Consider the following 18,127-nt stretch of genomic DNA (forward strand, 5'->3'; position numbering starts at 1 on the left):
CGTCCTCTGACACTGTTCGCTGCTCGTCTGCCTTCTAGTGTGTATCTGCCAGTTGGGGCCAGGGCTGTACACATTCACCTCCAGCTGCAGGCCAGTGCTGAGCAGTAGTTAACACCCAGTGCCGTCCAACAGTGGAAACCACTCGGGGTTTTTTCTTCAGTCCTGTGATACCTTTGAAAGGGAAAATGTATTTCTTCTGGCCTGAGTTTTGTTTTTAAACTGTGCTTTTGGAAATATGACCCAACACCTGTGTAAACTATAATTACTTACAAAATTTGGGAGTAGAACTTTTCAACTAAGGTGGTCATTATCTTCCTCATTAAGATTGTTTTGTTCAAGCCTAGCAGGGTTGAACAAAACACCTTTAATCTTAGCACTTAGGAGGCAGAGACAGGCAGATCTCTGTGAGTTCGAGGCCAGCCTGGTCTACAGAGTGAGTTCCAGGACAGCCAAGGCAGTTACACATAGAAACCCTGTCTCAAAAGAACACCCCACACACACACACAAAAAAAATTGTTTGGTCCAGTGCTTCAGAGCATCTTCCAGAGGTCCTGAGTTTGATTCCCAGCACCCACATGGCAGCTCACCACCATCTGTAACTCCAGTTCCAGGGGATCTGATGCCCTCTTCCAGGCTCCACAGGTGCCAGGCACAGACATATGTGCAGGAAAAACACCCACACACATAAAATAATAAAATTCAAAAATATTGGCTCTCCAGGAAAACAAAACAAAACACAGATGTGGTTTTTTCCCCCTCTCTTTTAGGTAAAAGAGCCTCCTGAAATCAATTTAGTTCTGTATCCTCAGGGCCTAACTGGTGAAGAAGTGTACGTGAAGGTGGACCTGAGGGTTAAATGCCCCCCAACATACCCAGATGTGTGAGTACCTTTACTAGTAGCTTTGATGTAATTTCCGTTGTCTGTTTTGACACCATAGAAACCTTACAGTTTAGGAGTATTTTCTCTTTCCTTCTCTGTCTCCCAGTAAAATCTCACTTCCTGTCATCTGTATGGCAGCTCTACATCGGCCGACAGTCTCACAAAAGCCTTCTTAAGTCTGCTCACACACACACTAGTATTTACTCATTGGCTACCTTTTTGCTTTTGCATTTTAATACTTGATTCTTTGTAATCTAGAAAGAAGGAAGATCTGGATGCCTAGAATAAAGGTGTGGCGAGCACTTAAAGAGCCTCCTTCGTAGCTATTGGAAATGATGTGGCCTTCCGTCCTGCCTGGCCTTTTACTGCCTGAATAAAGGAAGGAATGGCTGGAGCTGCTGTCTCTAGTGGAGCAGCGTGAGCCTGACCAGATGGTACAGGGTTGTCCCTTGTCTCCAGGGCTGTCCTGGTACCACAGCCCTTGACTATCCCAGCTCCTCCCCGCTAATGCCCGGGGTATTCTCCAGTGGTAGAGGCAACCACAAACCATAAACATCTCATCACAGCTCAAACAGAATCATGAGCCATTGGGACCGGGCGGGCTCTTCTGTGAATGTTCCCCAGGTCCTCCACACTGGCTGGGATTGTGTCAAGCAGTTCTGACTTCCTGTGCAGGGACACATGAGGGGTTTGGAGGAGAGTGGCAATTACAAGGTAGTGTGCTTTTCCACAGTGGGTGGGCCATGAGTGGAGTCTATGATTTTAAGACGTGGTGAAGAATCTGTCAGAGTCGGGTCAAGTCTGACCTTCCTGAAGTCAGTAACTTGTGTGCTCCCAACAGTGTTGAGGGAGCGTGCATAGTAGGCATGTGGGAGGCGAATTCAAAAGAAAAGTAATTAAGTTTATGAATAAAACTAAGACAGTGCTCTGGGTTTTTGTGTTTCATGGTGTGGTGGTGTACATGGTACTGACACTGAGTACAGACTGCTTAGGTCAAGGGCTCACTTTCTCAAGATAGTTCTTGCTAAAACGTCAGATACAAGCCCCGTGCTTCTGACTTAGAAGTTGTGGTTATAAATTTGGAGAGTGCCACATCCTCCTCAGACTTGATATTATGCTAGAAAGACTCACAGAACTCAGGAAAACTGACTTGCCCGTTTGTTGTAAAGGATTTGAGCTGCAAATAAGGCTGCACAGGACAGAGCATGGGGAAGGACAGGAACCGGAATGTCCTCTCCAGGCCGCCATCCTCAGCACGTCCGTCCGTGGGTTCAGCAGCTCACTGTATCCTTGGACCCTGCTGTTCATGGCAGTGAGGGAGCTTTTGCTCAATAGGCATGACTGAGCAGTAATTAAGTCATTGACCATTGGTACCTGAACTCTGTCTCCAGCACCACCCTCCTCCTCATCAGAGGTCGGGGGTATGGTTGGAATGCCTCATCCCGTAGTCAAGGCTTGAGCTACTTGTGACCACCTCCATCCTGACACTAAGCAGGCATCTAGCAAGAGCTAACCTCGCCTCACAAACTCTGGTCTGGTTGAAAGGGTTTGTGACTAAGAATGTATGAGCTCCCTTGAGCTTGTCACTCAGGGAATTCCAAGGGTAATGGGGCCTCTGAGCTCCCTTGAGCTTGTCACTCAGGGAATTCCAAGGGTGACGGGGCCTCTGAGCCAGAAGCTGTGGCCAAAGGTCGCTGGTAACATATTCTTTATTGCAGCACAGACTCAAACAATCAAATGTTTGTTCTTGAAAAGTCAACATGAAAAACCCAGATATGTGAGTGCTAAAATGTTAATTATAGCTTAATTTCTGAAAATAAATAGACTAGAGCCAGGCAGGAGGCTCGTGCCTATGATCCCAGTATTTGAAAGGCTGAGTCCGGAAGATCGTGAGTTTGAGGCCACAAAAGAGCACAGTTTCTTGCCTTGGAGCTACTGATATGTTTAACAGAAGATCTTTTTTAGTTGAGCTTTCCTATGCATGATGGAAAGATAAGTCATAATCTTGACTTGTCTGCCAAACAACCCATCCTTGGGTTGTGAAAACCAAAAAGTCTCCAGTTATTGATAAATGTTTCCTGGAAAAATAAAACTAGCCTGTTGAAAGGCTACTAGTTCCAAAGAACTATTCAGATAGATTATGTATCCATTTGATACAACATGGGATGGCGTTTTAAAACAATATAGAAATGCTTAGAACTTAGAAAGTTAAAAAGTAATCATATCAACTGCACAAATTATTACTAACATGTCAAGGACATAAAACATTAATTAGTATTATTGTATAGCACATGATTTTTTTATTTTTTATTTTTTTAGATTTTTTTTTTTTTTTTTTTGAGACAAGGTGTTATTGTGTAGCCCTGCCTGGCCTAGAACACAGTATGCTGACCACACTGGCCTCAAATTCACAGAGATCTACCCAACTCTGCCTACCAAGTGCTGGGACTAAAGGTGTGTACCACTACACCTGGCCAAAAAATTACGTAGAGCAGGAGAGGCTGGAGAAGCGGCTCAGTGATTAAGCACACTGGCTACTCTTCCAGAGGACCCAGTTCAAGTCCCAGCACCAACATGGTGGCTCACAACTGTCTGTAACTCTAGTTCTAAGGGATCTGTATTAGCTGGTTTTTTGTGTCAGCTTGACACAAATGAGTCATCAGAGAGAAAGGAGCCTCAATTGAAGAAATGCCTCCATGAGATCCAACTGTAAGGCATTTTCTTAATTAGTGATCGATCCATGGAGGAGGGCCCAGCCCATGGTGGGTGGTGCCATCCCGGGCTGGTGATCCTGGGTACTATAAGAAAGCAGGCTGAGCAAGTCAGGGGAAGCAAGCCAGTAAGCAGCACCCCTTCATGACCTCTGCATCAGCTCCTGCCTTCAGGATCCTGCCCTGAGTTCCTGTCCTTGACTTCTTTCACTAATGAACAGCAGTGTAGAAGTGTAAGCCAAATAAACCCTTTCCTCCCCAACTTACTTTTGGGTCATGGTGTTTCATCAGAGCAATGAAAACCCTAACTGATAACCTCTTCTGGCTTTCATGGACGCTGTGGTACACAGCATACATGCTGGAAAAAACCATCCATACACAGAGAATAAAAATAGGTAAATCTTGTTTTTTGATTATGTAAGTTCTGGGGAGATAATTTGTAGCAGGATGTTTCTCCAGTCCTGCCTTGCCCAACAGTCCAGACGAATCTCTCCCACCTGCGGTCCCACGGCTGCTTATAAAATAATTACACAGAGGCTTATATAGACTATATGGCCAATGACTTCAGCTTCTTGCTAGCTAGCTCTTTTCATCTTAAATTAACCCATTCCTATTAATCTATATGTTGCCACATGGCCGAGGTGTTACCGGTCTGCTGGCATCTGGTTGCTCCTTGGGCAGCGGCTGGCATCTCTCCCGACTCTGCCCTTCTCTCTCTATCTTTGCTTGGATTTCCCACCTGGCTGTAAGCTTTCTTGCTATAGGCCAAAACAACTTTATTTATTATCCAATGGGAGCCACACATACTCACAGCATACAGAAAGACATCCCACAGCACTAAATCAGTAAAATGCTTGCTGTGTAAGCACAAGGACCTGAGTTCGATCCCCAGCAGGCATGTGAAAAACTGACCATGATGGTATACATGGTACTCCCAATGCTGGTGTCCCTAGGGCTTGGTGATACAGATGGCCTAGCCTAATGAGTGAGTCCCACATCCCAGTGATAGATTCTGTCTTCAAAAAATAAGGTGGAAAACTCCTAGGGGCAATACCTGTACATGCACAGGCACACATGTGTACATTCACCTATACATGTGCACCTGCTCAAAGACACACAGAAAAACACTTATGTAAGGCCTGATTCTGGGGACTGCTCTGGCCCTTTTTAAATGATGTGACGTAGGAAATCTTTGGTTTATGCACAGTAGTCCTTGATGTCTCCATGAGAGAGAATCTTGGGTATGGTAGGCTATATGGACTCAAGACAGTTTGGCATTACTAAGCATTTTTTAAAAGATAAACTAGATCTCCCAGATTTCATCTGTCCAGGCAGATGATGACTATAGCATCCTGTCCCACAGGGTGGGAATGAAGTGCTAAGAGAATGCACAGGGAGTTGAATAATACTCAAGAAGGCTTCACCAGGTAAAATGCCAGGAAGTACTTAGAAATGCCTAACAGGAAGTGATGAATCATTTTCTCATTGAGAAAATGACATAAATTCTGTTTAATCCCAGAGAGCTATTCGTGAATGTTCTTGTTTAGGAGTAAAAGGAAACCCTAAGGCTGGCTGTAATTTCCTCGAGTTTAAAGTATTTTCTTAGATGAGCTCTGAGGGATGAAACAGCGAGTGAACCAGGCCTCTTTGGAACAGGCTGGGTTTAGATGATGCACTTGACTGGTGTTCAGGATATACGTTCACAGGAAGGGTTTTTATGTGGGGCATCAGAGGCAGTAATTGATGTTGGGGCATTTTAATGAGTTCATTAAACTGATACCTGAGTCAGGTGTGGAGCCTAGTCGGGGAGAGGTGAGGCTTTGGCTGGGCCTGCTCCCTGCTCCACAGGGTAGAGGCTCCTCCGTGCTGAGCACTGTGTGAGCTGGAGTTGTTGGGATATAGCTGAAGACCTTCTGAGATTAAAGGGATACATGGCGGGTCACAAGGAGAGGTTCAGCCAGGAGGTCTGCACATGGAGTCCTCAGGTGTGGGACGGGCTGGGAACCTAGCAGACTTCCTTCGCAAGTAACTCCTTTCTGTCTTGTTTTATTTATTTTTATTTTTCAGAGTTCCCGAAATAGAGTTAAAGAATGCTAAAGGTCTGTCAAATGAAAGTGTTAATTTGTTAAAATCGCACCTGGAAGAACTGGCCAAAAAGCAACGTGGGGAGGTAAGGCTTGCTAAGTTAGAGCTCTGGAAATAATACACAAGACCCATTCGCCTCTGCCCAGTCTGCCCCAGTACAACATTTACAGCTCCAAGTACAGGATTATAGCCACCAATCCATTGTAATAAAGGAAACAAGCTGTTGGAGTAAGACAGATATTCTGTGACTGTACCAGGTACTCTGAAATCAAATCCACAGAGACAGACAGTAGAATGGCAGTTGCCAGGAGTCGGAGAGCAGGGAGCGGGAAGTGTGGTGGGAGCAGGTTCAGTTTGGAAAGTCCTGGAAATAGAAGACGGTGATGGATGCAGATCATGGTCACCCAGCATCTTTACTTCATGTTTCAGTGCTAGACAATAGGCTACCTGAGTCTTCCCCACACACTGAAAAAACTGTACCTGAGACATCCTCATGGGATGAAACTTGAGGGATATAAAGTGTGGGGCTGTACAGTGCAGGTCCGTCTTGTTTGTCTAAAGTTTGTTTCCGTAGGTCTGAAGTCCTAGCATTCTGAAAAATTGGATTTTGTTTTCAAGTAAAATGGGATGTAATTAAGTGTTAGCAGAAGCTTTGTAACTCATCAAGGTAGGGCATTACCTCATAACCGGCTGTCAAAAACAATGCTCAGGAACATTCCCATTTGCCTTGGAGTGGTGGTTTGGGGTGGGGTGGGGGGGCGTTGTAAGGTGACTGGGTCTCACTCTATAGCTCTGATTGGCCTGGATCAGAGGTGTGTGCCAACATGCTCAACACTCCTCTGAATGATTTTTTTCTTTTTTTTTTTTTTTTTCTTTTTTCTTTTGTTTTTCAAGACAGGGTTTCTCTGTGTAGCTTTGCGCCTTTCCTGGATCTCGCTCTGTAGACCAGGCTGGCCTTGAACTCACAAAGATCTGCCTGCCTCTGCCTCCCGAGTGCTGGGATCAAAGGCGTGCGCCGCCGCCGCCGCCGCCGCCGCCGCCTGGTGATTTTTTTCTTATCTTTTGTTTATGTTTGTTTGTTTGTTTTCAAGACAGGGTCCCTCTGTGTAGCTTTGGACCCTGTCCTGGAACTCACTTTGTAGACCAGGCTAGCCTAGAACTCACAGAGATTCTCCTGCCTCTGTCTCCCGAGTGCTGGGATTAAAGGAGTGCACCACCACCACCACCACCACCACCACCACCACCACCACCACCACCACCGCCACCACCGCCCGGCTGATTTTTTAATCTGTATTAGCATGGATTTTCTGTTGTTGTTGGTTGGTGGTGGTTGTTGGTTGGTTGGTTGAATGGTTGGTTGGTTGGTTGGATGGTTGGTTGGTTGGTTGGTTGGTTGGATGGTTGGTTGGTTGGTTGTTTTTTTTGAGACAGGATCTCACTATGTATCCCTGGCTGTCCTGGAACTCACTCTGTAGACCAGGCTGACCTTGAACTCACAGAGATCCACCTGCTCCTGCCTCCCGAGTGCTGGGATTAGTCAAGATGTGCACTACTACACCTGGCTGTGTATTAGTAGATCTTTATCAGTCCTGGAAAGTAATCCAAAATGTAGCAGAGATTCTATTTGTTTTTAATGAGTAAAATCAAACTCGTGGGTTCCATGAGACAGCAGCTGTTTACCACCTGTCCATTTTGTGCTGGGACTGCCTGGTACTGAGGAAGCCACAGTGAGCAGACCATTTGACCTGACTGTGAGGGGCGCAGACGAGGCATGGCTAAGGACCATGACAGACTGGAGACACTAACGGTCTGGGGGGTTATGGTGAGGGGTCCAGAGTGGAAGGAGGGCAAGAGAAGCCCCTAAGCAGAGTCTGAGGCAAATCCTGAACCGTGCTGCATGGACAGAAGAGATGTATAGAGCAAGAACCCTTTGGAGTACAGTTGCCTTCATCCAGTCCTACAAACTATCAGACTTCACCCAACCAGAAAATGCCGGGAAGTTAAATCAGTGACAGCAAACCTTTGACAGCGCTGGTCTTGCCTCTTTCTAGAAATGCTCTCTCGAAATGGTCTCTCAAATTGCCTGCTTTCCCCAGATTTCCTTAGTCTTTTTCTTAGCACTTGCCTCTTAGTCTCTAGACTGACATTTCTCAACTCTAGGTCAAGACATGGTCAGCAAACACCACAGCTTCTGGTATAACAAAAACCAAATCAACTCCACCCAGCGAAGGCTTACTTTCTCAGCACTCACTTCCTGGAAGGCGGAATGCCAAATGACAGACTCTCGGTCTTCCTGAGGGACTGTGTTACCAACACTCAGGCCCCGTTAGAAGAAGCACGAAGAAATAAGACATTTTAAATTGTGGGGGAAAGAACCACAGTACCACATTCCTCATTGGCAGGAGTAGTTTGGCCTCTGTACCTGGGCTGGGTGCCAGGCAGTGTGGTCTCGGAACCCTTGTATTATTGATTTCCTACCCCAGGTATGGCCTTTGGCTTAGTCCAGTGGTTAGAGCGGCTTTCTCTATCCCCCAGTGATGTTTGAGGTGGCCTTTCCTTCCTGGCTCTGTCTGGCTGACTCTTAAGGAGTTGATCAGCCTCCTGCTGGTTCATTGCCAGGAGGGAGGAAGTGAGGACTGTGTAATCTTGCTTTGGGGCCTCTGATCACTGTGCTGTGTGAAGAAGTGACAGCGTGCTGATGCTCGGGAGCGTTCTGCACAGCTGTCATGTAGATAGGCTCTCTACTTGGGGAGGTAGCCATTCCCTTCCCTTCCTGCCGTTTTAGATATTTGTCAGCTTATTTACACAGATGTTTGGATGTCAGGGAAATGACAGTAAAGTTGAGTAGGTCTAACACCCCCCCATACACACACACACACACACACACACACACACACACACACACGCGCACACACACACACACGCACGCACGCACGCACGCACGCACGCACGCACGCGCGCACAAGAAGAGAAGCTCTTACTTTCTCTAAGAAGCAGTTTGTCTTGATCATGGACTCAGTGAACCTCTCAAAGCTTTTCCTGCTGTGACTGTCGTATACCTGATTCCAAACGTGTCCGAGCCGCGTGAACGCTGGCGTGGCAGGTGTGAGTCTGATTGCCTGTTCATCGCGTTCCTGGGTGGCAGCTCCTCATCAGGCTCCGCCCCTGCCGTCATCTCATCATTTGTGGTTGTTTTTGTTCACATGTGTAGGTGATGATATTTGAACTCGCGCACCACGTGCAATCATTTCTCAGCGAGCATAACAAGCCCCCGCCAAAGTCTTTCCATGAAGAGATGCTGGAAAGGCAGGCTCAGGAGGAACAGCAGAGGTTGCTAGAGGCCAGGAGGAAGGAGGAGGAGGAGGTAAGAATGGCCTGTTGGTGCTGGCCCCAGTCTGGAGGCCGCAGGCGTGCGCACACATTCATGTATCTACTCCATCTCCGCCTGTGAATGTGGCTGTGAGTTTGGTCAGCATTTGATTGAAGAGATGTGCATCTGTGTGAGAGAAATCCGGACGAGTCCGCTGAGCATCATTGCCTGCTCCCTCCTGTAGCTGTCTCTGCTGCCCTGAGAGCCCTTCCCCGGTCGTCAAGGACAGGGACAAAGGGATAAGGGTCGTGTGACTGGGCTTCCTGTGTCTCTGAGTCTGCCAGACTGTCCCGGAGTTCACTGAATCTGGAAACTGTTTTTCTCTTGACTGAGAGGTGTGTCTAATGCCCAGTGAGTAGAAGAGCCAAGAGTTCAACTGACGTTCATGTTCACTAAACATCTCTATTCTTCCTTTAATCTGTCCTGAGCAGGAGCTGTTTCCAGCCTCTAAAAATCCTTAAGTTGAAGATGTTTTGTACCCTGGATTTCCTTCTGGATTTTATTTTAAATTGTTTTCTGTTTAGTCGATTGATCCACCTAGTGAGAACTTAGGTGGGTGCAGGTTATAGAAAGAGACATTTCCCTAACACATTAACAGCCAGTCCTCATTCAGTGGTCTGTAGGATTCCTCTTGAGTAGGTTTTAATTACTGACCTATGCTAGAGTCTACTGGTAAATTATTATTTCATCCGGTTTTCTCTTGAGTCGTCATATACTCTGAAGTTTCGTATCTTTGAATCCTTGTAATATTTGACAGGCCAGCCTATCCTTCCCCATCTTCACCTTCCAGAGTTTTTCAGCCATTTGCTTGCCTTCTCATTCCCCAGTTTCCTCTCTTCTTTCTTTCTTTCTCTCTCTCTCTCTCTCTCTCTCTCTCTCTCTCTCTCTCTCTCTCTCTTTGGTTTTTTATTTGTTTGTTTTCCGAGACAGGGTTTCTCTGTGTAGCTTTGCGCCTTTCCTGGAGTTCACTTGAGTTCCAGGCTGGCCTCGAACTCACAGAGATCCGCCTGGCTCTGCCTCCCCGAGTGCTGGGATTAAAGGCGTGTGCCACCACCGCCCAGCATCCTCTCCCTCTCGTACCTCTTCTCTTTTTCCTTTCTTTCTTTTTCCTGAGGCAGGGTCTCACTGTGTAGCCCAGTGTGGGTACCACAGGCATGTGCCACATACCTGGTTTCACAGTGAACTATGAGATTGTTCCTTCAGCTTCAACAAAACATATAAGCCTCCTGAGATTTTGATTGAAATTGGAGGAAGTTTGCATATTCATTTAGGAAGCATTGGTGTCTCCTCCACACTAGATTTCCTATCTAGACCTGGATTTATTTCTATCTCTTGGTAAGAAAGTCCGGTTTTCTTGCTAGAGCTATTACTACTGGGACTTCTAAGACTTGGATTTCCCTCTTTAACTTGTTATACGTTTCATGGTGACATGTTTATGCATTCTTGGTCATACTCACCTCTCCTGCTACCCTCTCCTACTCCTCCCTTTCTCCGTCCTCTGGCTCCTTCCTCTTCCCAAACAGCCCCTTCCTGCTTTGGATTCTTGTGCCTGGTTCTTGTTCCTGCCTCGGTTTCTCGATCCTGTGCTGTGCTAACACCCTCTGTGTGTCGCATCTACAGAAGGCTCTAATGTTTGACTGAGCAGGCCTCCCTTCTCCATCTCTCTTTTCTGTTCTCTCATCCACTGTTGCTTGGCTCCCACTAAAGTGTGTCTAGTCACCATCTAGAGTGAATATTTGGTCATCATTAGAAGTTAGTGTGTGTTTAACTAACAGTCTTTTTTGGTGTACTGCTGTAGCTACCTGTAAGTATAGGTTATGTTCCCACATTTTATATTATTACTACTAGTGTTTCTGATGAATTCCTTAATAGTTCGGATGTAATTTAGAGTTGTAAGAACTAAGAAAATTTGATAAAGATCAAAATACTAGATCTAATACTTAAAGGGATGATGGAGAAGGCAGATTAAGGTCATGGGGGATAGACATGGTACCTGGGCCTTTACCACCCCAGGCCTAGGCTCTGAGGACATCCAGCTTCCATCATGGTCCCTGCACACAGGCAGATGGCAAGGCTAGAGAAGTGGAAAAAAACACAGACTTAGACCCTGCAGGGACGCCGGCTTCCCAGGGACGCTGGTAGCACAGAGGAGGTGGGGTCCTCTGAGCTCCTTGTGTGGATCGCAGGAAACAAGGGCTTTGGGGCATGGAAATTCAAAAGCTGCGTGATTCCTGAGTTTCTCCATTGAGTGCGTTTCAGAGATTGGTGTCTGACCTGGTCTGATTTGTTTCAGCAACGGGAAATCCTCCATGAAATTCAGAGAAGGAAAGAGGAGATCAGAGAGGAGAAGAAGAGGAAGGAGCTGGCTAAGCAGGTGCCGTCCGTTCTGTGTGAAGGGTTGCATTTCCTCCTGCAAAGTGTCTCCATCTCCCTTGGAGACACTCTGCCCTCCCGTGCTAAAATCGAAAATTTTCATTCCTTATGGTTTTGGCTGTTTGTTTTATTTTCATATTTGTGGTGGAGGGGCTTGAGACAGGCTCTTATTATGAGCCTGAGGCTGGCTTTGAACTCATAATATTTCATAGGCTAGCCTGTACTCATGACAGTTTTCTGCCTCAGCCTCCCTAACTCTGAGAGCATGCACGTAAGCACTGTGCTCTGTAAATTGTGTTTTTTTAGATTTCCCAAAGAGGTGACAAAATTCAGTGTTGTATATTGTCTGTAAATGATTACAGTAATTTATCAAATGGGTCCAAAGAGGAGATTGGAGTTTTGTTAATTATCCTGGAATAGAATTTTTATGAAACAAACAAACAAAATAGTTTGTTCTTATAAAGAGCGAGTGGAGACCTTACACACCTGCCTGAAACTTAATTTGGTGGTAGAAAGGATGATTCACCAGCAAATTAAAAAAGAACAAACAGCTGATGTGATGGGGGCACTCCTCACTGTCCTTCAGATAGTTTGCTGCAAGGGTCCCATGCAGCAGGGACCTTATTCAAGCTTTTATTTTCCACTGCCTACTGTGACTTTAGAGAAGACACTTTTGGTGACTGTCTTTTCTCATGTTAAAAACAAAAGGTCTGTAGTGCTGACAGCCCTGGGTAATGCCCCATACAAATCTGATTCTCTGTTGCCTCCAGCCCTCACATCTTGCCTCTGGGCTGCCTCCCAGCAGCCATTCTTAGTTTTTGTTTTGTTTTGTTTTAACCACCCATCTCTGATCCTCTCCTCTAGCCCTGTTTCCATGAAGAGTCTAAGACCTTTCACATAAAAATCTCATTCTCTCTCTCTCTCTCTCTCTCTCTCTCTCTCTCTCTCTCTCTCTCTCTCTCTCTCTCTCTCTCTCTCTCTCTCTCTCTCTCTCTCTCTCTCTCTCTCTCTCTCTCTCTCTTTTTCCAAGACAGGGTTTCTCTGTGTAGTTTTGTAGCCTGTCCTGGATCTCCATCTGTAGACCAGGCTGGCCTCGAACTCACAGAGATCTGCCTGGCTCTGCTTCCCAAGTGCTGGGATTAAAGGTGTGCACCACCACCACCACCACCACCACCACCACCACCACCACCACCCAGCTTAAAAATCTCTTTCTTTTAAAGCTGTGACCTGGACTTCACTTCATGATCCAGGGTCAGCTTGGGGTGATGCACTCTGATATATATGCACACACTCTTGTGTACACCTGTGGGTGCTGGCTGGGGCCCACTTAGCTTCCTCAGTGGCTTGCCACCTCTTTTTATTTTTATTTTTTTATGAGTACATGTTTTGTGTGCACACGTGTCCATGTGACACAAGTGTACAGTTTCAGAAGAGGACATCAGATCCTGTGGGATCAGAGTTACAGACAGTTGTGAGTTGCTATGTGGGTGCTGGGAATCTAACCCAGGTCCTCTGGAAGAGCAGCCAGTGCTCTGAACCTCTGAACCATCTCTCTAGCCCCCTCCACCTATTTTTGAGAGAGTCTCTTACTGAATTTAGCTCTCTAGACTGGCTGGCCAGTGAGGCTCCAGGGTTCTCCTGATTCTGCTTTCCTGGTGGCACACCCCACCACATCCGGCTCCCTGCGCTTGCTTGTCCAGCCAATCCCCTGGTGCACATTACCTTTCTTAAGTTGAGTCTGTTACACTATAAGCTCTGATTTTTCCGACTGGACAACCTGGACCCACTAGGAAGAAAGTCTTAGGAGAGATTGTATACATTAGGTTTGGCCTGTGGGGGGTTGTCTGGATTGCCAAAGACCCAGCCCACTGTAAGAGGCATAATTCCCTGGTTTTGGACGCTGGGCTGTTGTTAATCCCAACGGTGAGAATAAGACCACTATCATGATTTGAGTCAAATTTGAAGCAAGCTTGATTTATATTGGGGTGCACCCAAGAGCTGGCCAGCAACTGCCTCCTAAGTCGGGTTAAAGAGAGCAGCCCCAAATCCACTTCTTGGGCCCCTTTTAAGGAGTAAAATCACAAGCAGTTTTTCCAAGAGAGACAATGGGGCAATAAGGAAATACAAAAACCTTAAAAAACATCATGTGGTGGGGAGACTCAGGTCTCAGGAAACAGAGCAACTCAGCTCTCTCAGTAAATAGAAGTTTATCTTTAAAATACAGCAGAATGGCTCCTGCCTTCAGAATGGAGTCCGGCAGGTTCCTCGGCATAAGAGCAAGCTAGCCGGGTATGAGGCACGCTGACATCCATCCCTCTGCTCCTGACTGTAGATGGATGTGGCCAGCTGCCTCAGGCTCCTGGCACGGTGACTCCCCACAGTGGTGGACTGTGACCAGAACTGTGAGCTGAAATACCGCCCCCCTCCCCAAGTTGCTTCTTGACAGTATTGTAGCACAGCGACAGGAAGGGAACTAAAACATCTGATCAAATAAAATGTTTCTTCTGTACTGAGCGGGTGATTCCATATCGTGCTTACCATCCACTTGTGCAGACAGCTGATGTGGGTCTCACTCTCCCTTTTCTAGGAACGTTTGGAAATTACTAGTTTGCCAAACCAGGATCCTGTCTCAAAGAGAGACCCAGCAGGACACAGAGCAGCCGCCCTTCTCCAGGGAGGCTCTCCCGACTTCGTAGGAAATGGTAAAGCCCGGGCAAACTCCTCAGGAAGGTCCAGGTCAGTCCCTCCGACTTCTCGTGTGAGGGGGTGAAAGATGTGGAAGGAGAAAAATGACCGGCAGTGAACGTGGCTGGAATGTTCAGATAGAAATCTTAATACATTATTTAGCACTTTTATCGCAATCTGTTAGCTAGTTATATGAAGCCAAGTTCTTACTGAACACTTTCTAAGTAATTTCCTGTATTAGTTTTTGTGGCTAAGTACTCTACCACTGAGCTGCACTCCCAACCCTCTTTTCATCGTGTTGTGAAGCAAATCTTACTTACAGCCCAGGTTGACCTCTTGCCTCAACCTCCTGCCTGGCTCCAGGTACCCAATGGAGCCAGTTACCCAGCCCGTGCCCCTTTAGAACAGCCTGTGACACTCCAGTCTCACCTTCAGTGCAGTTTTATTTGACTTGTAATGATTTAAAGATTTTATCATCTGAGTCATCACCATCCACTCCAGTTTCATATTTCATGCTGTGTGTGTTTGAGCCTGTAATTTTTTTGTGATGGTGGTGGGGAGAAACAGGTTCTCATATAACTTGTCCTGACCTCACTCAAACTTGCTATGTAGCCAAGGATAACCTTGAACTTCCAGCCCTCCAACCTCTACCTTCTAAGTGCTGGGATTGCAGCGTGCCTGGTTTCCTGGGTCCTGGGGGTTGGATCCAGGGCCTTGTGCACACTGGGTGAGCACTCCATCAACTAACTACATGGCCAGCTGTAGTTAGATTAAACACAGACAGATGTGTAGGGTTTTCCAAAGTGGGCATAGTATAGGATACCCATTCCAAAAGTAGGGAGCCCCACCCTATGAGGTAGGCTCCTGGGTTCTGTACCAGAGGCCACAGAAAGAACACTGCTTTCTCCATGTCCTTTCCTACTTAAAGATTTTCTCTGTCCGTGTGGCCCCCTGAAAACCAGAAAGGAATTTGAATGCAGAAGCCATGAGTGGAGAGGTTATTAAATATTATAGGTTCTTCAGCTCACTTTTAATTAAAGTTTTATTTTTATTGTGAATGTGTGTTTTGTGTGTGTGTGTGTGTTTTGTGTGTGTGTTTTGTGTGTGTGTTTTGTGTGTGTGTATTTTGTGTGTGTGTGTGTTTTGTGTGTTTTGTGTGTGTGTGTTTTGTGTGTGTGTGTTTTGTGTGTGTGTGTGTATTTGTGTGTTTTGTGTGTGTGTGTGTTTGTGTGTGTGTGTTTTGTGTGTGTGTATGTGTGTGTGTGTGTGTGTGTTTTGTGTGTGTATGTGTGTGTGTGTGTGTGTTTTGTGTGTGTGTGTTTTGTGTGTGTGTGTGTTTGTTTGTGTGTGTGTGCTTGCATACGGAGATGAAGGGCTAACCTGTGGCGGCCAGTCCTCCCCTTCTACCACACAGATACGCAGATTGAAGTTGTCAGGCCTGGTGGCCAATGCCTTTGCCCGCTGGGCCATCCTACCGGCCCTCATTTTTTTTTTTTTTTTTTTTCAGTATTAAGACCTTACATTCCTAATGGAGTCCCTACAATAGACTTGCATTAGGTTCGCTGTCCTTGGTGAGACCTGATTGTTAGTTCTTGGCTGTTTGGTTTGAAACTACCTTCGTCTTATTAGGCTCAATGCTGCCCCAGCTACATAGCAAAGCTACTAACAGAAGTGATGTTTCCCCGGACTTCTAGCCCTCCATAACCAGAGCAGACCCTAGACTGATGTCACTGTCTGCAGACGCTGCTGGCCTCATGGAGGTGGTGTCAGTGAGAGTTCAGAAGCAGCTGCTGTCTTGTGAGCAGAGTGGGTCCTGAAAGGTTCTGCTGGCCTGGTTTGGCATGCATCCCGAGTAAACAGTAGGCATTGCTGGCTGGCTTTTAAATTCTGTTCATTCCATAATCGTTCTCAGTGTCCGTTTCTCCTGGCTGGCCTGTGCCACACTTACTATTTGATTGACACTGGCACTTTTAAAATCATCTCCACTTATCCTTTAGTCCTGATTACCCTCTTAACACTTTTATCGTATGTATGTACATGTGTGTTTATTTATTTATTTGTGTCATTCACCTTATTTGTTGAGGTGCTGGGGATGAAACTCAGAGCCTGTGCATACTAGGCAAATGCTCTTCCATGAAGCTACATCTGCAGCCCTAACACTGTTGCAGTGGTCAGGTTTTGTTCAGTTCTTTGAGAATTTCATACAGTGTGTTTTATCAGCCCCACCTCCTCCCAAATTCAATCCCTGCTTCCTCCCCACCCCACTCTGTGTCCTCCCTTTTGTGTCCTCTGTTCTTCAATCTGTCAGGTCCAGTTTGTGCTGCCCATGTGTTCTTGGAAGTATGGTTTCCACTGGAGTATGGTCTACGTACCAAAGGTTAAACTCTTAAAGAAAACTGCCCTTCTCCCAGCCGCTAGCAGTTGCTAGTGTCTCAGCTGGGGGTGGAACTGCATGTCACCTCCCCTCTCCATGCTGGGATGTAGCCTGGCTTGAGGTTGCACAGCTTTTGTGCATGCCGCCGTCACAATCACTGTGACCTCACGTGTTCAGCTGCCCTGTTTATCCAGAGTAGTTCCCTTGTATCCATTCACCACGTCCCCCTCTTCTTCTACACTGATCCCTGAGCCTTAGGAGGAGGAGAATGGGATATGGATGTCCAGTTAGGGCTGAGCCTTCCATGGTCTCTAATGCTCTGTACCGTGGCCAGCTGTCTCTGTGTTCTCCGCTGCAATCTGAGAAGGCTTAGAAATGCACTCATCTGGGTATAGCGATGTCAATAGGAATTAGTTGAATACAATGTCCATTTAGCTAAATCATCGCAGTAAGTTCTCTTCTAGGGTCTGGGGCCTATCTAGCCACAGGTTCTTGGGTCAACGATGATGCCAGGTATGGGTTTCATCTTGTGGAGTGGGACTTAAATCCAGTCAGAGTGGTTGGGGACTTCCATGCTGTTGATGCCACTATTACACCAGTAGGCACATCTTGTCAGGGCTGACCTTACTGTAGCTCACAGGGTTCACAGCTGGGCAAGGTCAATGATTACGTCACCCTCTTGTAGTGTACATAGCTCCTTCTAGTACTCTGAAATTTAGCCGGTAGGGATGAAGCTTACAGGTCAGTACCAGCTTGATATCTCCATGTTCTGTGACTGAAGTATGTAGTGATGAATATTCTAAAGCACCTTCAAACCTGTCCAGTGAAGGACATTGGGATGGCCTGGACTAAAAGGACTGTGTAGCACCAGCTTCTGCTGGGCAGAGCTCAAACCGAGGGCTTCTGAATTCCTCATGGGAGTCTGTCATTGGCTCTGGAACTTTGTGTCCTTTACTCTGCAAACCTGTGCGCTCCTCTTTGCACAAGAAGAAACTTAGACAGAACTACAATATATTGGATGTGCTCCAGCATTTAGAACATGTAGGATGTGTGTGGTATAAGGGACCCTTATATATAAGAGACCTCTATGGAAAGAGGTCTCGGAAGGGCACAAATTGCAGGTAAGGAAGCAGAGACACTGGGTATGACTGAGCAGTGTTTGTATCTGGGAAAAGGTTGGAGATGTCCAAACAGGACAGGGAGCTAGTGAGAGATGAGGGGGATGTAGGACTAGTGAAAGCCAGTAAGTGACCATGCCACCAACCAAAGTCAAAGAACCACAGGAAAATAAAACTGAATTTGACAGCGGAGGAAGACGATGCTGGTTGATTGTGGCTGCAGGGGTATGGGGAGTGACTGGGTGGAGGCTGCAGGAAGATGGCAAGGGCGTTGTCTGACTAGGAGAGCCAAGAGAAGTGTGTGGGGAGTGCAGCCCAAGAGGGCAGTGTGGGGGTGAGAGGCAGAGACGGTGAGCGTTCAGGATGGAAGGACTAGCTGATGGACCAAGATTTCAGACAGGACTATAGGGAATGGAACTGAGGCGCTGTCTACAGTCTGTCCTCGGTGTCGACTGCTGTCAGCGCCAGCTTCCTTTATGGGGGGGCCCTCGGGATCATGGATTTCCCTCTGTGCTCCTTGTTTTCAGCAAA

The 18,127-nt window shown here is 46.6% G+C and overlaps 1 protein-coding gene across 4 annotated transcripts in view; it reads left to right on the forward strand.

The window, feature by feature from the left end:
• Eif2ak4 (eukaryotic translation initiation factor 2 alpha kinase 4) overlaps positions 1-18,127 on the forward strand; it is a 95,173-nt gene that overhangs the window by 13,770 nt on the left and 63,276 nt on the right. For 2 of the 4 annotated variants that reach the window (XM_028888088.2, XM_037205109.1), the window contains exons 2-6: positions 768-880; positions 5,659-5,761; positions 8,888-9,040; positions 11,340-11,420; positions 14,007-14,155. In XM_028888088.2, coding sequence (XP_028743921.1) covers positions 768-880; positions 5,659-5,761; positions 8,888-9,040; positions 11,340-11,420; positions 14,007-14,155 — 599 coding nt within the window. Of the gene's footprint in view, positions 1-767; positions 881-5,658; positions 5,762-8,887; positions 9,041-11,339; positions 11,421-14,006; positions 14,156-18,127 lie in introns of those variants that run through there. The other 2 variants (XM_028888089.2, XM_028888093.2) reach the window with 2 other exon arrangements.

Source organism: Peromyscus leucopus, chromosome 4 (assembly GCF_004664715.2).
Source record: "Peromyscus leucopus breed LL Stock chromosome 4, UCI_PerLeu_2.1, whole genome shotgun sequence".
NCBI classification, from domain to species: Eukaryota; Metazoa; Chordata; class Mammalia; order Rodentia; family Cricetidae; genus Peromyscus; species Peromyscus leucopus.